This window comes from Ursus arctos, unplaced genomic scaffold (genome assembly GCF_023065955.2).
Source record: "Ursus arctos isolate Adak ecotype North America unplaced genomic scaffold, UrsArc2.0 scaffold_7, whole genome shotgun sequence".
NCBI lineage: Eukaryota > Metazoa > Chordata > Mammalia > Carnivora > Ursidae > Ursus > Ursus arctos.
The window spans coordinates 74,584,485-74,609,218 of record NW_026623089.1 but is presented as its reverse complement, the minus strand read 5'-3'; the positions used below and the strand labels follow the sequence as shown (position 1 = coordinate 74,609,218).

The window sequence follows — 24,734 nt, the reverse complement described above, 5'->3', positions numbered from 1 at the left end:
TCTCCAACCAGTCTTCCAGCCATGCTGACCTCCAGGTCCCACTAGCGTTACAGACTTGACAGTGGAATGAACAGAATGCTCCTGACCTAGGAATCCATAAGTCTTGCTCTTGACCACGTGACTTTGTATTAGCTACCTATTTTATCTATCAACGACTTGTTTCTTTCACTAGCTTGTAGTACGGGGATGGTAACTCTGTTTTCGTTTGTTTTTTGAACTGCTCCATGTTCAACTTCAAGAACGGTACAGGCGGAATAGTAAAAAAAATATTTGCTGACTGAATGAACTGAATCAATCCACACTTCATGGGACTAAAATGTAAAATAGGATACAAATCAACTCCTCTGGAGTTGCTTCTTACTTGTAAATCATAATGTGATTGAGATATAATGTGACTGACACATTTGTGGGCCACTTTTGGTTCTAAGTGGTGATTCAGATCGGGAGTCAGTTTTTGGTGCTACGAAGGAGCTGTGTTGCAAGCACACTATACATGTTCATTTGCTTGGCTGATTTTCCTCTTTTATACTTAGTGTGCATAAGATGAGAAAACTGTATGTTAGAAGAGTTCTAGAGTTCTAATCGTGGTTCTCAAGAAGAGAAAGGCAACTAACTGACCATGAGTGAAACTAGAGAGAAACCCAACAGCTGGATTTGCTCAGGGAAATTTAGGTTTTATGCATGTACATGAATGCTATTTAAAAAAATATTCTTAAAAGGGGCGCCTGGGTGGCTCAGTCGTTAAGCGTCTGCCTTCGGCTCAGGGCGTGATCCCAGGGTCCTGGGATTGAGCCCCGCATCAGGCTCCTCTGCTGGGAGCCTGCTTCTTCCTCTCCCACTCCCCCTGCTTGTGTTCCCTCTCTTGCTGGCTGTCTCTCTGTCAAATAAATAAATAAAATCTTTAAAAAAAATTCTTAAAATAACTCCAGGAAAATAACTGCAATTAAGAATATAAAATGCTGGAATGCCTGGGTGGCTCAGTCAGTTAAGCATCTGCCTTTGGCTCAGGTCATGATCTCAGGGTCCTGGGACTGAGCCACTGTCAGTCTCCTTGCTCAGCAGGGAGTCTGCTTTTCCCTCTGCCCCTCACCCCTGCTCATGCTCGCTCGCTCTTGCTCTGACCAAAAAAAAAAAAAAAAAATCTTAAAATAAAGAATGTAAAATGCTCTAACTTCTAAACTTTCTCCCCAGTGTAATACAATATTTATCAATTTATTTCTCAGTAACAAAACTATTATAACTTTATGTACTGCTAGCCATTTACAAAATGTTTCAACATATCTGATGATGACTAAGTGGAGAGAAATGAGAAATTATCAATTTTAGTCTTGGATATTGTGCTTTAAAAAAATTCTAAGTAGGTTTGTGATTTTTTTTCTGACATATCTGAGGGTTCTTTTTTTTTTTTTAAGATTTTATTTATTTATTTAACACAGATAGAGACAGCCAGCGAGAGAGGGAACACAAGCAGGAGGAGTGGGAGAGGAAGAAGCAGGCTCATAGCGGGGGAGCCTGATGCGGGGCTCGATCCCATAACGCTGGGATCACGCCCTGAGCTGAAGGCAGACGCTCAACCGCTGTGCCACCCAGGCGCCCCTGAGGATTCTTTTTAACTTTACTTAGTAAAGTGCTACAATTAGTAGTGTTATGTTTTACATTTGTTTTGGATTTTGAATTTTAAAAAACACTGCAGTAAAAACAATTTATTATATTATATCTTCTATTAGAAAACAGTAATTTTATATTTGCCACTAGAAACTCCAGCTTGCAAATCTTTGGAGTTATCCTGAATTAAACCTATGAGAGGCCTACAAATCTGCTGGGAGCCATGCATTTTAATGATTTAATATCTTAATCAGTGTAAATTATCATAAGTCATTCTTCCTATTTTCGTAGTAAAAATAAAACAACAGTTGCACAGTATTCGCTTCATAACTAATCTGTATTTAGTTTGGCTAATTAAACTCATGTATCTGAGTTTCAGACTTTCGTTTAAACAACATGAATAAGTACTCAGTCAATACAAACTACATGCTTACGCTGTGTCTGCAAAGTCTGAGCTCTCTGTTTTAACGTCAGGTTGGTATCTTAATAAATTTTCTCGTACCTTAACTCTGAGCACAGAAGTAAACATCCTTGCATCTTCAGATACACCTCCAATGTAGAATTTTTTCTGAAATACTGGGGGATGATCATTTTCATCCTGAATCTCAATATACACTTTAGCCGTATTGCCTGGAGGATAAGAAATAATATATTTTTAATTGGTGGCTATTCACTAGAAAAAATGCACTGGAGTAAATACTTATTATACTTTCTTTCTTTTTTATTTTTTGCTCTGAAACAATGGAAATGGCTTAAATCAGAAAGTCATTCCTGAACGGCAAGTCTAATCCCCCCGAGGTCCATGGGGGACACGGATAATGATGCTTCTGGCATAATAATGTGAAGTTGTTGTAATTTCTTTTAATTACAATGCCTTGGTAATTCATTTTACTTGATATAATAGGCACTCAAGTATTGTGTTCTGTTAATTTTAATGAAACAAGTCAACTGTTCATGGTCACAAACACTTCACACACTACCAACTACACCAAAGTGACACAAACATATAAACACCTTATGAAATAAGACAAACTGACATCAACTAAAATTGATATTTTTTCCTTAACTGTAAAACTAGCAACGATAGTCTCTCAGTTTAAAAATGTACAATATATATATATTTTTAATTTTAGGGTGAAAAGTAAACAGTGTTTGGGTGAGGGGCTTATTTCCACAAAGAGAAACCAAGTTTAATCATATGTTATAGGCTATCATTCATCCACTGAAAAGATGAAGCTGGAGAGATGACCGTCCTGTGACTCGTCAACACTGCTGTGTAACGTCTGCCATACTAAATATGGCATAAAGAATGTATTTCATCATCAAATGTTAGAACCTCACCCCTTCAGTCATCGTCCCCTTAATGAGAAATGTAGCACGTGTCATAGTCTATGCATCACCCTTTACAAAGAACCTGATATATAAAAGTAACTCGGGGGGCTTTGGCGGGGGGGGCTCAGTTGGTTAAGCGTCTGCCTTTGGCTCAGGTTATGATCCCTGGGTCCTGGGACTGAACCCTGCATTGGGCTCCCTGCTTAGTGGGGAGTCTGCTTCTCCCTCTCTCTCAAATAAATAAATAAATAACTCACAATCCAGAAAAAAAATGTGGAATAGGTAATCATTTTGCAACAAGTAGATTGAAACGATAGAAGTATTCTGATGTCTTACCTACGTGAATTTTTCTCATACATTTAAATTAGGATCAAATATAGGGCAACTGAGCTACAAATTATTTATCAGGATACCCTAAAGGTGTGTCTTTATCATCTCCCCAACTACAACTAATTAGCACCGATCTACAAGCACGGTAGGCACATCGTGGGTGTACAATATCTGAGTAGATTGAACACATGAAGGAATAACCTGCATTGTCTTAGAACTGAGACACAGGCTGCTTTCTGCTTGCCCTGAGAAAGGTCAGAGCAGCAAGAGTTATTATCGTCGAGGTTTTAACCCTACCCTGCTGCTACCCATTTAGTTTCTCTTATTTGTCTCTTTCTCACCATCCCTGACCTGGAGGAGTCAGAATCAGAAGGAGAGTGCCCTAGGTCAACAGAGAAGGTGCCAGCAGGGAAGGAAGGCTAATGGCAGAGTGTGGGCTCCATCCTGCAGCGCAGGGGTGGGAGGTGGGGGGCTCTGAGCTGCACCCTGGTCGGCCACCAGTCGAGTTCGTCCAAAACGAACACCACTTTCATCTTACTAGTGGACCATTTTTATCTCTGGAATCAAAGGACCTAACAGCTCTAAATTTAATATGTTTTAACAAAAGGAATCCCAAACTACAGTATTTATGTTCTTAATGACATTAGTTATGGTCCCTATTGGCAACACTTGAGAAAGTGAAGGCCGATTTTAAACTCGCTGTAAAGGAATAAATTTATGCTCTGAGATTTATCTACTTTTCTCCTGACATTTTATAAGATGATGACAGAAGGTTAAGGCCCAGGTACAAACGTATTATGCCATCAGGAACAATTTGTGCTTTAGCAAATCTTTTAAAAAGTGAGTATTTCCTTAAGTATTGGGAAAAATAATGTGAGAATCAGTGTTGTAATTTAAAGTGACTCTTACATGCTAATAAACATATTACATGTACGCATTTTATAAATGCCAGAGGACAGTAAAAAACTTAAAATATCAGTTTAGTAGTTACTAAAAATCTCCAAAATTAACATCTAGATAAATATCTATTTACACTAATAATATTCAATGAGTGTAAATTTTCTGTAAAATAATTTATCCTGCTTTAACCACTGGACTAAAGTTTTTCAAGGTTTCATCTTACAAATATCTTTATTACCATGTAAAATACCATGCTTCCGTATCAATTGTGCGTAAGTCCATATCTGTTATGAGACTGATACAGAGTTTAACCATATTTCAGTTGGTACTTTAAGTAAACCATAAAGTAAATTGTGATAGTATTTCCATAAATACATAAATTATATGAGGAGAGCAAGCACGATGATTGGGGAAAAATCACAGGACTGAATTATCTGTTTAAATTTTTCTTGCCAGGTTTGGGCATTTTTAACTTTATATAATGATAATAATAATAATAATAGTAACAATAAATATATCTACGTAACATACCTACTTCTCTGTTTTTTTATTGGTTGCTCTTCGTCTTGCCTCTAATGTCTTTTCAATGTGATGAGTTAGTTTCTCCTCTTGACTTTTAAGATATTTGCCTAACAATCCTGCAGTTTAATAAAATTATACTGGAATTGGATCATAAATCTGTGCTACTGAACTGCATAATTTCTTTTTTTTTTTTAAAGATTTTATTTATTTATTTAACACAGATAGAGACAGCCATCGAGAGAGGGAACACAAGCAGGGGGAGTGGGAGAGGAAGAAGCAGGCTCATAGCGGAGGAGCCTGATGTGGGGCTCGATCCCACAACGCCGGGATCACGCCCTGAGCCGAAGGCAGACGCTTAACTGCTGTGCCACCCAGGCGCCCCTGAACTGCATAATTTCTATCTCATCTGCCCGGAAAATAAGGGGAAAGAAAATATTATAGGTTTTTTATATTTACTCAGTTTATAATGCTGTTGAGTTCCATGTAAGTTTTATCCTGGGCTATTTTTATACCCAATAACTTTATCATAATTACTGCCTTATTGCATTTCATACACTGGAGTTTTGCGCAATCACTATTTATTCATTTTATTTTTAAAAACATATTTTATTTTAAAGGTTTTATTTATTTGAGAGAGAGAGGGACAGAGCATGAGCGGGGGGGGAGGGGCAGAGGGAGAAGCAGACTCCCCATTGAGCAGGGGCCCTGAGACCATGACCTGAGCTGAAAGCAGACGGTTAACCGACTGAGCCACACCAGTACCCCTTAAGGATTTTATTTTAAAATAATCTCTACACCCAATATGGGACTTGACGCCCACAACCCCGAGATCTAGAATCACATGCTCCACCCAATGAGTCAGCCAGGTGCCCCCACAATTTTATTGCAATAGGAAAAAAAAAAAAGCAGCACCAAAGTGTGGTTAATGGTATAATTATTTTTTTACATCTATAGGAACCTATTTAAAAATATTTTTCATTTTAATCATGACTTTGTCCAAATTTAAAACCATCAACATAAACATTTTCTTATTTTGATAGCTCCTTGTTTCTCATTAGAAGTTGAAGAATTTAAGCCCAGATTCACATCTTCATGTGGTCTTCCTAAGCTTAGCTAAAATTCAATACTGGGAGCTAATAGATATTGGGCAGTATGTGGCTGGCATTGTTCCAAGCTATACAGGACAATCCAATCCATGAAACGGAGCTGTTATCACGGCTATTGTTATTCTCATCTTCATGCAGAGAACTGACATGAGAACAAGGTTAGGTGTTGGCCCTGTTCTCTCTGGCACATGGTTTGGCTGAGACTGGAACCCATAATGAGGCACTAGGACGCAAGCACTGACATCTGCTTGCTGTTGCCTCTAGCTCCTTGGGAAAAGGGCAAATTTGTGCGCCCTAACATGGGTGAAAAGAAGTTTCAGATTTACTGCAGGCAACACTTTTGATTGACTGACCACAAACAACACTTTAAAGATTACAATTGCAAACACCTTGTCTTTCTTTAATTTCTCACAAGGAGCCTCTGCACCTTGCAGCCCGAGATGTCCTCGCCGACACCCCAGAGGTCATTTCATCCCTCTCTTGAATTCCCACACAGCCCTCAACACTGTCCCAAGTGACTTTAGTGCACTGTTTATGATCTGACTCCCCAGTTATCATAGGAAGTAACTGATGGCCTGTTCTGTATTGTGTTTTTATTGAACAAGTAAACTCATAAATACATTAACTGATCAATACATTTTAGTATTTGCCTTTGCTGGTGATGATTCCAGCCCAGTCATCCCCCTCAGGATAATAAATTTCATGAGTTTATAATGCGTTGTGTGAAACACAATGTCATCTTAGGTGCCTGGAATTTGCCTATACCCACTTTAAGAAACGTCCTCTAATGGTCAGGGGTCAGATTTGGTCAGAAGATAAAAGAATATCTTAAGGATACAGTTTGTAAGGCAGAAAATGAAGTGGGGGGGGGATCATGGATAAACCTGCAGGGCACTTTGCCAAATTAAGTCAGACAAATACTGTATGATCTCGCTTATACATGGAATGGAAACAAGCAGAACTTATGGAAACAGTGAGGGAGGGGGAACATGGCGGGCGTGCTGTTGATCAAACGGACAACGTCCGGTTATAAGATGACTCCGTTCTGAGACTCTAGTGGACACCATGGTGACTGGCGTTTCTCATACTGCCTTGTTTATCTGCTCAGAGTAAATCTTAAACGTTCTCACTACACACAGGTGGGCGTAGGTATGCAGACGCATAGGCGCACACACAGGTGAGTCGATGGATGGTAACGGCGTAAGGTGATGGATCCAAGAACTAGTTAACTTGATTGTGGTAAATCATTTTACAATATATACGTATATCAACTCACCGTATTGTAAACCTTAACAATTTTATTTGCCAATTATACCTAAATAAATCTGGAAACGAATTTTGGTAGGTCTAATCAAAGACTGTAAAATGAATACTGGGCATTCACAAAATAAATAAAACACACCAGGTGGTTTCATCGGATGTGGCTCACATGTTCTGACTCACAGACATGCCATTTGCATGACACTAGAGGCGTTATTGGCTTACACACTTTCATGACGCTTTTTTAAGGACTTGGGGCTCTATCCTGACCTTCCACCCAATTGGGGTTTTGATGATTTCAAAGGCAGAAACTTGGAAGCAACTCTGATTTAAATTCCTTTAAGGAAATCCACTTTTTACATTTTTAAGAATATTTGCACAATCTTATTTTTGGGGGGGGTCAATACCATACCCTTTATTTAAGGTAGCTGTGAAGCTGCTGAAACAGAAAGATGTGGAGGGAAAACAGGAAAGGGGCGTTGATAAAATGGATGGGAGAACAGTGTGAGATGAGCAACACCACGTGCCCTCCCCTTCCGGGTGAGACCACACAAGGACTGCGAGGAGCCCCACAGGGGATGAAGGACATTACAAGCTGGGGGGCAGATTTATTTGGCATGTGTTTTGGTTAAAGACATTATACTCTTCCTATGCACTTGAGGCCTCAGTGCCTCATTTCCCTCTCCTGATTCACAGTCTTTTTCTCCAGTTTTGTAGGAGAGAACCTCTTCTTTGGGCAGCACCTTTGGCTTCAGTGAGCCAAGAGGTTCCAGAAGGGGCCGCTCCAGTGAGGGAATGTGAGACGTGTCCTTAGTTTGAAGAAAGAGAAAACAGAACTGCTTAATAGTAAAGCTCAGGAAAGAAAGCAGGAGTCAGAACAGAACCTCCTGGAATAGCCCTCTCTTCCCTTAGGCCACCTAAACAAAGTGAAAGGTATTCAGAAAAGTAAGCGATGCTCAAAATACCATTCACTTCAACTTGACTCCATGTTACTCTTACTGTGAGCGTTACTCCATGTTTTTCAAGATCAAATTTAGTTTGGAATTATTTTTTCTTCTTTCCTTTACTTTCAATAATTAATTCTGGGCTGTTAGTTTTCCCAGGAAGTGCCTAGTATTCTCAAGATCAATCTCTTTCTTCTATCCACACGACGAACCTATTGTCTACACTGCAGTGGGTTCTCAAAAAAGACTTTCTGGATGGCGATCCAAGGAGTTAAAGCCATGGTTCTCAGCCACGGTTGACTCGGCTCATCTGGAGGCATTTTTGGTGGTAATAACCGCAAAAGGAGGATAGGTAGCGAAATTTAGTAAGTAGAGGCCAGGGATGCTGAGAAACATCCTGTGAGAAACAGGACAGGCCCCCACAGCAAAAAAAAAAAAATTATCCAGCTCAAACTGTGGATAGTGATGAAGCTTTTATTTTATTTAAAATAAAAGAGGTTAGAGGAGTTAAGATAAATGGAAAGATTGTGTGGGTATTTAATAACACCGTGTCCTGAGTCTACCTGCATGCACATGTCTTTAATATGGGACTACATCAAAACAGACTGATATTGTTCAATCAAAGGATGGCTATCCCCATTTTGGCTGAGTTCTTTAAAGGCAGGGGTTCGATCCTATTCACAAGCACTCCTGTCATTGCCCATTGGCCTCTGCTCTTGATATTGCCTCCATCTTAATGCTCTGAGCTCAAAGCACATCTCTAAACATCACTGATAAATACATCAAAGAAATAATTACTGTCATCCTTAGGATTAAAGGAGTTTTGTCTGATTAGAAAACATACGCTAGACTCTGAAACCTTGGAGGCAATGACTGTTTTCCTTATTGTTATATATTTTTCATGGTGTACTGCATTAAATAGATCTTTTTGAAATGTTATCGTAATGACGGTAAATGGCTTATATATTCTCCAATGATTCTATTGCAGAGAATTTTCAAAATGCTTGGAATACCAGGCCTACTTTGTTATTCTGCTGGTGCCAAAACATTGATTAGTTCCTCATGAAATCACATGTGCGCGCGCACACGCACGCACGCGCACACACACCTTTTTACGCTGTCTTTCCATTGATGCTATTTTTGTATATGCTTGACTGACAAGTTAATTCTTTGGAAGCACTGTGATTTCCACATGGTAAGTGTTCAATAAATGTTGATTTAGACCAGAATCGCTACCACCCCTCACACCCAGTATCCACTTAAATAAAATGAATCGCTCTATTTTATCCCCATAAATGAAATGAGATCATATATTTCAAGCCCTTAAAAATCACAGTACCAAACAAAAATATTGGTATTAGAAAATACTGACTCTGAAATCATTTCATAAATCTAAGGGCTATTTGGAATGACTTTGAGGATTTATGGTATTTTTACTATTGTTTAATTTCCTCTGCGTTCCTCAGCCCTCCTTTCTGTGCCAGATAAATGACTGATTCTTTAGATAAAGTAGTGTTTAAGAACAAAAGGATCATCTGAGATAAGAACTTAATCCGATCTAAGGTTTATGGATATTCAGTTAAAAAAAAATAGGCTCTGATTTGAAAAAAAAAAAAGCATGGAAGAAATAAATGTTTTGGTGTGTTCATTAGATGGCATTTGCAGGAATACAATATATTTACATGCTCTTTTGAAAAATGAATTAAGTATGTTAGAATGAGAAAAACCCCTGCTTTTTTTCTTTCTCAGCTTTCTGCTCTGCAGGAATGGTACTTAGTTATATTTATACACACTATTTATTTTCAGTAGCTAGGCACCAAGAGAGATTCAATCTTTTGAGGTTCATTTTAATAGTTTTGTAATTGAGCTCTGACGTTGATTTAATTAGCCTTTGCACGATTTTAATTGCTTGTATCTAAAACATACATTTTGTGTACGTGTTTGCTGAAAGGTGAATAACCGAATTAAGAAACTGCCTGTAACTATTGGCTTCAGAAACTTACACTCAGATTACTATAATATATACTTGTTTTTAGCTAAGTCTCTTAGCCAAGCAAATTATGACACTGACAATTTTACCAGAACAGTGATGGGGAGATAATCAGAAGAGTACTATTCTCAATACCAACTGAAGTTTGGCTTTGTATCCAAATAACATATTTTCCCATTAGGAACATTTAATGAACTTAAGTTTCTCTGTAAACGCTAACCAGAAAAATAGAAGCTAAGAATGCAATATTGTTTCTTTTCATTGGTATTGCTAGCATTTTGTTTTAATCCTGTGAGGCCGAACTGATGCATTTAGAGGCTTTGCGAGGCAATGATTATGTCTTTTAGCTCACTCTGTTTCCATCCAGAATAAACAGTAAACACTGTTTTAATTCATTTGTGTCTATTAAACTCCAACTCTCTCCACAATGCAGCTTAATACAGGACTTATAAGTGAGTAAGGGACAGGTGGGGCAAGGTAGCAAGAGACAGATAAGGGGCTTTGTGTTTAGGCTCACAGAAATCACCAAAATGTGGGGGTGTGGGAAAAGCAGAGATAAGGGAATAAACCAGACCACCCGCCATAGGACCACCCTGCCCTGGCGTGGGGGGTATTTTATGATAATCACCTGTGACCAACAAAGACTAACCAGACCCTAAAATGAAGGTTAAGTTATCACTAGTCCTTGCTCAGTGGTGTTATCAGTAGAAATGTTAAAAGGATGTAAGTTCCCTGGTTAGCTTTCTATAAAAACCAACCTTAAAGGCCCTCGTTGACAACACTGTCGGGACCCCTCCCTCTTGAGAGCTTTTCCTGTATCTTCGCTTAATAAACTTCTGTGGCTTTACTCACTCTCTGTTGTCCGCAAGATCCATTCTCAGGCTCCGTGAGACAAGAACCTCGCTCTCCCATGTCATTTTGGTGCCAAACCTGGGATCACTTCCACCAAAGGATGAGTAAAAGCGGACTCTTTTCTTTCTTTTCTTTCCTGGGAGATGTCTCTCAGGACCTCTTACACACGTGACCTCTTACAAACAGCAAAACCAGGCACCAGTCGGTTAAAGGGGAAGAGCGCAGGCGCGGGTCTTAGGTCTCAGGTGATAGGCTTCTGGGGAAAGCGTGGTCACCCCCTTCCTCAAACCAAGGGATTGCTGGCCTAACCCCACCCAATCCTGCTTTCTGTTCATTGGCTTTTCTTAAATGACTTTCTCCTGCCTCAGGTCCCTTGCCTCAGGTCCTTCCAATCTCCTGTGATCAGTAGGCCCAGCTAACCGGGGATTCGGCTCAGGGTCGCCTTTACCCTCCGCAATTCCTTCTCTAAGCCCCTGGGAATTTTATGGGTTCAGTGGTCCCACTGTGTCACACGGGGGAAGAATGTTGCCCATGAAGATATAAGGTTTTTTTCATTTAAAAATGTCTTTTCATGAGAACTTAGTTCAGGAGGAAAATCTTTTCCTCATTTTTTGTTGTTTGGTAAGTTATGTTTTTCTGTTAGGCACCACTTAGGTTTAATCATGGCCAGTGATCAAAACCCAAGGTATTGGCAAGCAGGATTAGAGCTGTCTCTTTATATGATACTTTAGAGGGAGCCCAATGTTTTCCGGGCATTTGCTGGAATACTTTGGGCAGTAAGGAGGGAATTACAGACCTCCAGTCAATTCCTCGATTGGTTGCATTAGCAGCTGGGACTTTAATGGGTCATATAGTTAGGGCTTTCTTATTCCAACAACAGAAATATGAAATTATGATGCTAAATCTTGGGGTCTACACCCCTCAACAGGGCCATGCTTGCAAACAAGACCTCAGGAATACGGACAGAAAAAGCACCCAGGGGTAAGGGGAGGGAAGATAATTGATTCAAAGTCTAAACTGTTCACCTCGGTAAGCTTTAGGATTAGGCCAGATTTTTTGGGGGGCGGGGGATCCAGAGGAGAAAAGGAGGATCAGGTGACGGATGGGTAAGAGTGGCTACTCCCGCCGGCCTGATCCCTCCCCAACCCAAGATGTCAGGCCACTCTTTCACCTTGGGTAGGAAACCATGGGACACCTTGGTTCACAGGAGGGAGCTGATATGTAGGGATGCCTTCATAGTCACCTCTGTAACAGGTACAGGGTAACACCTACCGGGATCACGAGATGGGAAACTATTCTCCCTGGTGACTCCTCTGGATTGGGTACTGCAAAATTGGGTAATTTCCCTTGTAAAACTTTCTAGTGTTTTCCATGGGTTAAACATGGCAGGTTCTTCAAGGCAAGGTCAAATCTTGCCTTCGTGGCAAGGCATGGTCTCTTCAGTTCCCAAGGACTGTTCCTTGGGGTATCTTTTAACCCATTGGAAATAATTTGGATTGCAAATTTAGGAAAGCATTGCGCTCCTAGGATGCTCACCGTATGGGCACGGTGGGATCAGGTCTCTCCTGCAGGAAACAGGGCAGAGAGACTGAGGTACCCTCGATCCATCCAGGCTTTCAGGGCTCTGAATCAGGGCCCCAACATGAAGGCCTCTTGCAGAAGGCATTTACCCAAACATGTTGGCTAGTAAACTCCCTCCTGACATTGGACAGTTGTCTAAAGAGCCCTTCTCCGATTTAATCCAGGTTGCTGGAGGAAACACAGCCATCCCTACCTAGCAAAGGGGATACTGACTCTCTGTCTCTCACTGTTTCTCCTAATAGATGTGAAGGCATCTCCCTCATTCATTTCCCGGGGGTTAATGGCTATAATTGGAGCCAGCTGTGGTTAGTTTACCTCGGGATGGGGACTTTAAGGAATATTCCCAAGCAGCTGCCGAAACTCCCTTTGCTCCAGGTAAGTTCCGTCTTCTCCAGCCTGACATGGACTGCCTAATCCCACTTGTTGGTGGAAAAACAGAGTGTTTACTCATCTGTCCAAGTGGATGAGCTTTAGAAATGGGAACCCTTTTTCTCTGTCTTCTGGAAGCACTTTGCCTCTTCTGTCTGCCCCACCCCCTCCTGTTTCTGTACCTTGGGTACGGGCTGGATACACCGCTCACTTCAGATTTCCCCACTAGTGTCTCAGGTAAAAATCTACAACGGGGAACAAACAGACTTCTAAAAGTGGACCCAGGAGGAATATAATGTGGTATTTAAACTAAGTTAAGTTGTTGGTTTAATTAAGACAGACATGTCTTTAAAGTTACCACCATTAAATGTGAAAACTTATTCTGCCAAGGTTTCCTGAAGGTCAAATAAGCTTGTGTTATCTCTGTTGGCATTTGTTTGCAAAAAGATAGCTAAAATGATGGTTAATTGTATGTCTTATCAACGTTTTCATACAAAATTGTTAAAGTAGCTTTCAGAGTCTTTGGGATTAAATTCATTGGACATCTAGGTCTTTTCCAAATAGGATAAGGTGCTACATTATAGATTACTGGACTTAGGTTTGTGCTTTTGACTACTTATTGCAAAGAAACTTAAGGATATTTAAATCTGCTGGTACACATGCTTTGTGCTCAACCAGTTCATAAATTTGCCATCTGAAGAATTCTGGTGTGACAGTTCACAACTGGTTACTACTTAGTCTTCACGGGAGACTAAGATCTTTAAGAGTGCAAAATTCGGCAACTCTGTATGTAGAAAAGTAGGAGATGTGTAAGAAAGATACAAGGAATGGGAATACATTTTTGTTGAAGGTAAAAGAAAACAATTTTGTCCTAAATGAAATTGGTTGTTTGCAGAGAAATGGCTTGGAACAAAATCTGAATGCCAAAGAAAGTTGTAGAAGGTTTGAGAAGGGAAATTTTGGAAAGGAATTTTAGGTGTGGTCAGGACAAAGATTAAAATAAAGGGATTTTATAAGTACAATGGTGTAAGATTGAAAGTCTGCTATCTCTGTTAAAAAGACAAAGTTTTCTTGAATTGTTGGTGCTCTTGATAAAATGTAAAAGAGCTGTTTTCTCTTTGCCTGCCCAGAAAAACCAGTTTCTATGTTTTGCCTTTATCAGGGCTTTGAGGATCCCTAATCCTACTTAGGCTTGTGCTTTAAAACTTTCTAAGGTTTTAACAAACTTCTCCAAGATTTAAATTGTGAACGAAGTCTGGTTGACTTATTAGGCTTGTTTGTTTGGTATGTTACGTTCTGGTATAAAGTCATCATCACTCCATATTCTGGCTATTGAAGTGTTAACGTGCGACAGAAATAACTGAGTTTCCTTGTCTATTGTATCATAAAGAACTCTCACATCAGATCATTAACAATGTCCGTTTCTGAGTTTTTGTCATTTATAATTGTTCTTATTCTCTTGCAAAATGAGTGTCATCTTCAAGGAGGTTCATAAAAAGGAATTTTAGGACAAATACAAGTATTCAATATGTTTAAGATCAAAACTAAAATGGGTAAAAACTTCCAAAACTAAAGTTGCATTTTAAACAAGAATAGTAACATGGGACTAAGTGAATTGGGAAAAATGATTATAGCTTTGTTTTTGTTTGTGTGTTTGACTCTTGTTTGAAACACTGCTGGTTCTCTAGTGTTTGCTCTCCCAGATTAAGGAAAATTTCTTTTAAGAAATCCATGACTTACAAAAATGTGATAAAGTATTCATGTGTGAACAAAATCAAAGCATTTAACTTTTCTCTCTGCCTGAACCCTCTGAAATTCAAAAGACTTCAGTAAGTATCCTTTCTTCCACGGCAATCCTAGTCATTTGCATAAGTTCAATAAGAATCTGTTCTCCTTGTAACAGGTCACCATTGGAAATACTGGTTATTTTACCAAGGCTTTGACTGGAATGCCATATTTGAGAAACACACATAGACTCAGATATGACCAAACAGCTTTAAGGAACTAAGGTTGACTTTATGAAACCTGGGGTCATAAAGCCCCTTAGAAATATTGGCCTGATACTTTACTTAACCAGTTCCCAGCAGCCTCACCGGGTGAGTAAAGAATGTCACTTCCTGGCAGGTGCGGGAACCTCAAGATACTTCGGGGACCTCATGAAGAGGAATCTGCCCACATCTACAGGTATTGCAGGCATGTCTGATGGCAAGTACTTGGCTTGGCTTCTGGCCTGGAGAGGCTGCTAAAAGTTCGACCTAGAGATTCCTTATGAAAGTTCCAGCAAAGCAGATTGTAAAAGATCTATATGTCAATCATTATTCTTGCTGAGCTTATGAAAATAATGCTGCCATTTGTTAAAACTGGTCTTGTTTTTCAAACTAATTAGTCTTATTTGACAATCTCTGGAAATAAGGATTATTATAGAGAGAAATTGTGTTTCAATAACACACCTTTGTGGATGCTAAATTTTAATTCTGATTGTCTTTGAATGTTGTTTCCCTAAGCTAGACAACTTGAGGTAAATTTTAGAGAAATTCCCACAATAGCTCATGTATAGACAATCTTCTTGTTTGTTATTCTCTGGGGATAACAGGGCCCCATGGGCATATGATTACTTGAACAACTGGGAAATGGGATAGGTTCCCCAACAATTGTATAACTCAGCTATCCACCTTTACTATTCTATGCGGCTGGGATGACAAAAATCACTCTTTAAAAGCCAGAGCATACCCCATGGAGATAATGGATGGCCCCACTTTATGATTAGATTGGATGATGCACTTGGGGATGCCCTTATCTCCTGAGACAAGTCTTTTCCCATTTGCCAGTGATTCCTTGGATCAATTAGGATATTGTTAAGGCTGGACCTCCAACAAAAAGGGCTTCTTGATGGTTTCATCTCTCATAGTCATTTATCCTAGAAGTCACCTCTACTGACCTACAACTTCAAACAAAGGCTTTAACCAAGCATACAACAGCCCTCCTGGTAAAAAGAGTCTCAAAGCTCACTTGGGACTTCCAGGGCTTACGTTAGGACTGCATTATAAAATAGGCAAAACAGTATGCTTGCTCAGCAGGACTCTGAATGATACTTCTGAGGCACTGGATGCACTCAGCCAAGAATTAAATGAAGTCAGAGAAGGAATTCTTGAGACTGTCTACTATTGTTATACCATTTGGGGTGTGAAAAATGTCCTCACATGTGTTGTTTTAACATTGCAGTTAACTCCTCCAAGGTGTCCCAATTAATAGGGGACATTGGTGATCAATTAAATAAGACCAAGATATCCACTGATCCATTTGACAATTGGTAATTGGGGATCTTATCTGAAGGATGTGATCATAATTTTGGGCCTAATACTTGTTTTATGTTCATCCTTTTGTATGTCTTGATGCATGTACCATTTGGTGCCCGTCATATTCCCTGGAGCCATACCACAAGCCAGGACCAACCTCTGGATAGATTCTAACTGCCTCACAGCCCACCACCCCATTTAAGCAGGAAGCAAACAGAGCAGTCATCATCCCATTCCCAGTTAGGGTTACTATTCCAGGGGGAGGAATGAGTAAGGGACAGGTGGGGCTAGGTAGGGAGAGATAGATAGGGGGCTATGTGATCAGGCTCACAGAAATCCCAAAAATGTGGGGTGTGGGAAAAGCAGAGATAAGGTAATAAACTGGACCTTGCTGCTGTAGATGTGTGTGTGTTTGGGGGGGGTAGGAGTGGGAGGGGGTGTCTTTGATGATAATCACTTGTTACCAACAAAGAATAACCAGACCCTAAAAAGGAAGTAAGCCACTGAAGGTGTTATCACTAGTCCTTGTTCAATGGTGGTATCAGTAGAAATGTTAAAAGGATGTAAGTTCCCTGGTTAGCTTTCTATAAAAGACCAACAACCCTAACGGCCCTCTTTGGCAACCCTGTCAGGACCCCTCTCATTCCTGAGAGCTTTTTCTGTATCTTCACTTAATAAACTTCTATGGCTTTACTTCTCTGTTGTGTGCAAGATTTGTTCTTCAACTGTGAGGTAAGAACCTCCCTCTCCCACATCATAAGGACCAACAGAACTGCTATAATTGTGAACTGGTCAGTGAAACATTTAAACACAGCTGCGGAACTAGAGTCTGGGTCAAATCCCAGGAATAACCCATGTACACTGCATGACCTTACACAGGTTACTGATGGTCTCTGAGCTATGGTTACTCATCAATAACATGGTAGTAATCATACATAGCCAACTAGATTAAATGAGCAAATATACCATCACTTCACTATTTCAGATATGACTCAGAGCTTCCTCACTGTCTGGAGAGGGAAAGTATTAGCAACACTGCTATTACCATCAGAAGGAGGAAGAATACCAATGCCACAGAATTTAAAAATAAATTTTCCTAGCAGTGAATTATAAAAGAAAATTGTTTTCGTATGGGATATTGTATAGGGAATATCAAATATTGTATTGGGAAATACATTTTTTTTCCTGCAAATAGAAGAATTTAAGTAGTAATGAAATAATAGAAATATAGTAAAAGTGTCTTATTAAATATCCATAATTTTGTTTACATGACAAGACTCCAAATTTATAGAACTCATTTTGAAAAGCTTTCTTTGAGAAATATAGACACACTATATAATATTTGACATTAAAATATTCTGCCAACATTACCAGTGTAATACGTATAATTTTATCCTAAAATTATAGCTGAGAACAAATAGTTATACTTGAATAGACCATTAAATGACCTTTGTATTTTTTTATGTACAGTTAAAAAGTATACTTTAAACCTAAAGCTGTTTTTTTAATTTTTATTTTTTTAAAGATTTTTTTATTTATTTGAGAGAGACAGTGTGCATGGGGCATGGGGAGGGGCAGAGGGAGAGAATCTCAACTGACTCCCTGCTGAGTGTAGAGCCCTGTGCAGGGCTGGATCTCACAACCAGATCCAGCCCTGAGACCATGACCTGAGCCGAAATCAAGAGTACGTGCTGCGGCATCCTGGGTGGCTCAGTCTTTAAGCGTCTGACTTCCGCTCAGGGCGTGATCCCGGCGTTCTGGGATGGAGCCCCACATCAGGCTCCTCCGCTGGGAGCCTGCTTCTTCCTTTCCCACTCCCCCTGCTTGTGTTCCCTCTCTCCCTGGCTGTCTCTCTCTCTGTCAAATAAATAAATAAAATCTTAAAAAAAAAGAGTCCACACTCAATCAACTGAGCCACCCAGGCACCATTCCTGAAGTTGTTCAATTTAAATAGAAGCAATGGTTGATAAGTTTGGTAAAATATCTAAAATAAAGAGAAAAAAAAGCCAACAAACAAAATGATCATGTCTTAAAAATGAGATTTCCTAAGCTCTTGAAAAGGTACATTGACTGTAGTGATTAATGTCACATAGGCGGTCTTGAATTGTCCTGCAAGACCCCAAACACCCACAGACACACAAACACAACTGGAAAGAAACATGCTCTTGTTTCCTATGTTGAAACAGGTAAAGAAGAATCGGCAAGAAGAAATTAATAAGCCAACTATGGTTTACCGTATCTTAACGGAAGAGAGGGAGGCTCACTTCTCTCTGTAGAATAGCTTTCTCTACATTAGTCCCTGCACTAGCTGCTTTGTTTCCAATATCTCTTTTAAAATCTTTTAAAATGATCCATGAAATAGATACTGTCATTTCTGCTTTTCAGGTAAAGAAAGTAAGACTTAAAGAGATTAAATCAACTCCTATAAGGGAGAGCCAGACTTTCTATCCAAGCATGGCTGAAATGCATATCCAGGTCTCTCTCCATAACAAAAATAAAATTTCTAATAAAAGCCAGGTGACTATCCTTCAGAGGCTGGAGATAAACTGCCTCCCCTCCCAGTTTCTAGAATACAGGTTCACAAATAGTAGAAATGAAATAAAAGATTTCTGGAAAAAAGAGGTAAGTCTATTTCAGAGGGCAGACTTACAGTTACCTCTCCTACAGTTGGTTGTAAGTCTAAGAATAATAACCAATGATTTGAAGGATTTAAAAACACCTGCGGCATTGCTAAAGGAGGGGAAAAATAGCATTTAAAATAATATGCTAAATATTTGATAGCAGTGCAGACATTAGCCTCTGGTCTTTAATGCAGAGAAAATACCGGCATCGTATTAGTTCCCTGTTGTTTCTGTAAATTAGGGCTTGCACAATACAAGTGTATTATATTATGGTTCTGTAGGTCAGAGTAGGTCCTCCTGGGCTAAAAGTAAGATGGGGACTCCGGAGATGGAGCTGTTTTCCTGCCCTTTCCAGCTTTGCCCACTGCCTGCCTGTGCTCCCTGGCTCCCGTCCCCTTTCAGGTTCGAAGGCAGCTATGACCAGTCTAGTCTTTCTCCACCTGCGTTACCCTCACACTGACTGCCCTGCCTTGTTTTACTTATAGGGACCCTTGTAATTGCATGGAGCCCACTCAGATAATCCAGGAGAATCCATCCATCTCAGATCCCAAGTTTAAGAAACTTCTGGGAACCCTTTGCCATGCAAGGTGGCATATGCACACACTCTGGGGTTTAGGATATGGGCACCTCTTGGGGGAGGGAGCATTACTCTGCCTACAAAAAGTATATTGGTGGTTTAGTTAAAAAATGTAAAATTCAGGGAAGACACTATATTTATGAAACAGGAAAGTTTTAGGGTGCTCTCCAATGACAACTTCAGGAAAAGCTAAATTCTGCAATAATACAAACAAGGCAATAACCATAGCTCTTTTTCATTTACAAACAACATTACTGACAGCAATCACTGATAGTGGCTGTGGACTGAACTGTGTCCCCCCTACCGTCAAGGCCCCAAGCCCTGATGTGACTGTATTTAGAGATACAGCCATTATGGACATAATTAAGGTTACATGAGGTCACAAGGTGGGACTCTGACCCAAAAGGATTAGTGTCCTTTTAAGAAGAGACCAGAGAGCTGGCACACTCTCCTTCCTCCCCCCCTTCTCTCAGTCTGTCTCTCTGTCCCTGACCCCGTCTCCACCCCATGTGAGAACACAGCCTGAAGGTGGCCATATATGAGCCAGGAAGAGAGGTGTCACCAGAAACCAACCCTGATGTCACCTTGATTTTGGACCTCTGGCCCCAGGAACTGTGAGAAAATGCATTTCTGTTCTTTAAACCACCTCATCAGTGACATTTTGCTTTGCCAGCCTGAATAGACTGACACAAGGACAATGCTAACTACTGAAAAGTTGAGATGTTTCTGAGCTCAATGCTTTTCTGTGCATTACTTCAATTTATCCCCATAATAACACTGTTATTGATTATCCACATTTTATCCACACAGATAATGGGGCTTGGAGAGATTAAAAGAGGTGTCTAAGATTGCATGACCAGAAGAGGCAGAAGATTCAGACCTGAACCTCTGACAACATATATTCCTGACCATTTCACTTTATGGCCTTCCTTCAGTTTGGGTAATTTAAAAAACCCAGTGTAATCCTTAAACCTCTCTAAAGTTTGTGATTTATGGGGAGATAAGACAGTCTGGGTCCACTAGCATAAATTTTTAATTTATGTTTAGGTATTAAGTATTTAGGTATATGTACATTTATGCCTAAAACCACAGGAAGAACTAATATTTCATTAGGCGATGTCTAAGGGTTTCTAAGTTTTTAGAACCGTCCTGGTGGCTGAGAATATAGTGATAGAATGGGGCAAGGAAAGTGACTCTACTTTTCAATGGCATCAGGAAAATGGTAGAAAGTCTATGTGGATAATCTGGTTTAAAATAAAATCTGCTCAGTGGAAGTGTTTCTATATATCCTTTGCTGAAAACATCCTTCATCCCTGCCTTGTGGGAACTTGGGGTAAAGTAGAAACACCATGAATTCAAATTGAGAAATCCTAGGGCACCAGGGTGGCTCAGTTGGTTAAGTGCCAGACTCTTGATTTTGGCTCAGGTCATGATATCAGGGTCTTGAGAAAGAGCCCCACATCAGGGGGCTCAAGATTCTCTCTCTCCCTCTGCCCCTCCACCCCTGCTCACTCACTCTCTCTCTCAAAAAAAAAATTTTTTTAAAAAAGGAAACAAGAGAAATCCTCTTTCCATATACTGGAGTACTTTTTTCAATGAAGTCAGGCAAGAAAAAAGCCCTGATTTTCTCATCTATCACTTTGTTGAAAAACAATAGGATTATTTTGGTTATTAAATGTTATGATGGGTAAACATGTGCTTATCATCACCATAAAATGTAAAACAATAGAGTTGTTGTCCATAAAAACTGAAAAGTGTTTTGGCATACATGGTATTTTCAAAACATTTGCATAGTGGGTAGAATATATAAAAATATATAGGAGTACTTATATATACTATATATGTATATATTTGGATAAGTATATATGAAATAATAAGGAATATATATATTGGTTTCTGTCCCTGGCTCCCAGAACTCCATGTAATTAAGGGTGGTAGGAGAATCTTTTGTTCTAACACTTAGTCTTTGGCCCCATTTCCTGACACAGAGCTCCTAAGGAAGACTCAATTTCCCGAGTGATGGGAGCATCTGACACAGAACTTCTAAATCCCTTAGAATTCCCGGGTGGGAGGAATGTCTTGTGTTCTCCTGGTAGGCTGCAGGTTGGCTCTATTCACCAGAGAGACCACGCCCTCATTAGAAGCTTGGAACCCTCAGGCCCACTGCCCATTCTCTGGAGGGGCAAAGGGGCTAGAAATGGAATTAATAATCTGTCATGCCTTTCATGTGGTGAAGTCTCCAAAAAGATCCCCATAATATGAGGTGTGGAGAGGTTCCAGATGATGACCACATCTATCCACTGGGATGGCTGGTGCACCTGAACACCAGGGGAAGGAAGTTCCTGCTCTGAGACCCTTTCAGACCTCATCCTCTGTATCTCTTCATCTGGCTGCTCATCTGTATCCTTCATCATGTCCTTTATTATACAAGAAACTGGTGAACGTAAGCAAGTGTTTCCCTGTGCTCTGTGAGCTGTTATAGTGACTGATGGAAAAAACAGGGGGTCATGGGAACCTCTTATTTATAACCAAGCCTGACAACAGTTGTGGGTAACTGGAGATCCTACTATTTTCAGTTGGCATCAGAAGTGGGAGGCAGTGTTGTGGGACCAAGCTTGATGTGAGGGGTCTGCTCTAACGCAGGTGGGTGTCAGAGTGACATTGAACTGAAGGACAGCCAGCTGGTATTGCAGAGAATTGCGTGAGTGGCAAACCCATATATCTGGTGTCAGAGATGTTTTAAGGGTGCTAGTAGCATGAGAGTGAATGAGAAACACATAGGAGGAGTGTGCTTTCCTATGCGATATGTTAGGATCCGAGCAAACCTATTTGATCATTATAATAAACCCTTTAGAAAGAAGAAAAAATGACTTTATATCTATAGCATATAACTTAGTAGCTGGATCTATCCTCTTTTGGTATAAATATAGCTTTGAAATTTTTGTGAAAATTATGGACCTTATCTCCATAAAAAGGACTAGTGGGTATCTGATGAAAGGTTTTTCATTTTAGAGCAGTCTGAGACTCCAAGGGTCTCAGATTAAGAGCAACGGCTGCTTCAAAATGCCACTTGAAAAACAAACTAGATTTTCAGTACCATGGACAAAGGTAAATGAATCATGATATGTTCACATGGCAGAATCTGAAACAACATTAACATGATATTTTTTGAAGAGTATTTAATGACATAAAAATATTTTTGATATAACACTAATTGGAAATACAAAGCCCAAGGTTCTAAACAGAGAATGCATGATCGAAACGTGTGTGTGTTTGTGTGTGTGTGTGTGTGTGTAGCCCCACGAAAAAAGATTGAAAGAAATATGTGAATTTTAAAAACATTCCGAAGTGTAGGATTACACATTTCTCTCTCTCTCTCTCTCTCTCTCTCTCTCTCTCTCTATATATATATATATATATATATTACATTTTAGGTAGCAATCATATTTTTATAATGAAGAAAAAGTTAATATTAAATATGTTGAAAGGGGAAAGGGAAAATAAATTATGAAAAACATAATATTCACAGATATGAAAAATCTTGAAAGAAACTTCATTGATTCCTTTGTATGCCTTTGCCAAAATATCATGTCTTATATCTAAAGAGCCTGGGGAGACACTGTGTGCATCTCTACTTCTTCTGCATCGACAAGCTTTGGCAGATGCTAGTCAAGCATGTACTTTCCCCCCGAAATAAAATAAATTTGTTTACGTGCTTGCTTGTTTGTAAGATGATATTCCCCCAGGCATATATGACTTACTTGTGAACACTTAACCAAAAAGTAATGAGTAAAGAGAAAGGTGACCTTGCAAAACACAATCTAATTACTCTTTATCTGTAGATCTTTGCTTCACTCATTAGTCATCTGGTACACAACATATTTAATAATTAGGTTTTTGCAGAAATTTTAGAAGCAATTTGACAACAACTATGTAGTGCATGAACAGGCTAATTTTAGTCCTTAGAAAGAACTTAATGAATACTTGTCAAATAGGGGTTCTTAGTTCTTGCACTATGTCATTACACGCAAGCATTATCTTTAATCTTCCAAAACTTCTCAGAGGAAAAAATAATTTTTTGAAGCAACATAAACTTATAAACTTTCGAAAGTTCAAATAATCAGCTACTTAAACCTTCAAGCATCAGTTACAGTAAAAATGGAAGCTGAATTTTCATTATGATAGAACGCGAAATTTAGCGCTGTAACTTTTAAGGAATGCATCTTTCCTCTAGGACTGTGCCCACACTGCCTACAGTCATCCAGTCAACCACATCTGGGTCCTAAATTGTAGAAAGTAAAGTAGTATTTTTTTTTTTTTTGGTCTGCCCAACACCCTTTTCTTCCTTATTTTGGACTTAGAAATCCATCTTTTCCAATTTGAGTTACTAAACCTCCATTTGTCTTATGCCCTCAATGGAGCTGTCATTCACAGGGCTCTGCACTCTACCCTTGTTCAAGGGTACTTGTGTCACCCTAGGTTCATCAGATTCACCCCTCAGTCTCCTGACCTTTGAGCTGATTGCCAGTTGCTTGAAGGTTTGATTCCAGGTGTCTTGATGGCATTGTCCAAAAAACAGTGTTTCGAGTATCTGACCAAGATTGTGAAAGCTTATCTGGTATTGTTGTCCTTCTTTAGAACCTCTTCAGCTTCTCCCTTGATTATACAAGCCACCAAGTACTCTTCTATAAGTTATTTTTTGTATAAGTCAGTCAGAGGAGGTTTGTTGCTTCTAACCAAATAATCATGCCAAGCACAGTTGGAAACAAATCAATTTAGTCCACATCGGAGAATGGGGACCATATCTTCCTACCTAAACAAAAAGTTTGGATTTTCCCTCTCAAGGTACCAAAAGACATCATTAAATGCAAACTTTCCATTAGTGTTGCAAAACTTAAGTATTAAATTTTAGTGTATTTTCTCCTTTGTCATCACGGATGATTACATTATTTTCACTGCTCTTTTTGGGAAAATGTCTGTTTTTTTGTACATATGTTATCTGGTTATCAATCAAGATAAGGGCATTCAAATCTAACAAAGCCAAAAGATGGCGACCTTTCTAACATGTCACAACCTACAACCACTGGTTATATTAAGAACTTCCGGAGAAACATGGATTCTCTATATGTGATACAGGAGTAGATGAAGCACTTTCATATGTGATTTCAATATATGATTATGATATGTTTAAGGGTCACTCAAACATATCACAGCTAGTAACAACAATTAAAACAATAATGATAATAATTACTATAGCTTTTTTATTGGGTGTTTCCAATGTTCTAGTAAGTTAAGTAATTTGTGAGCATCACTTTGCTCAAAACCTTAGGAGGTGTACACGTATTTATTCTAATACCATGTTGAAGATTCTAAAGCTTAAAGATGCTAGTAAAGATCAGAGATATCTATGGAACCCAGGGCTATCTGAAACCAAAATCAGGGATCTTAA

The 24,734-nt window shown here is 39.4% G+C and overlaps 1 protein-coding gene across 1 annotated transcript in view; it reads right to left on the bottom strand.

Moving 5' to 3' along the window:
• PCDH15 (protocadherin related 15) overlaps nucleotides 1–24,734 on the bottom strand; it is a 1,631,248-nt gene that overhangs the window by 98,500 nt on the left and 1,508,014 nt on the right. Inside the window, exon 28 of the mRNA XM_057308638.1 lies at nucleotides 2,108–2,235. Coding sequence (XP_057164621.1) covers nucleotides 2,108–2,235 — 128 coding nt within the window. The remainder of the gene's footprint in view (nucleotides 1–2,107; nucleotides 2,236–24,734) is intronic.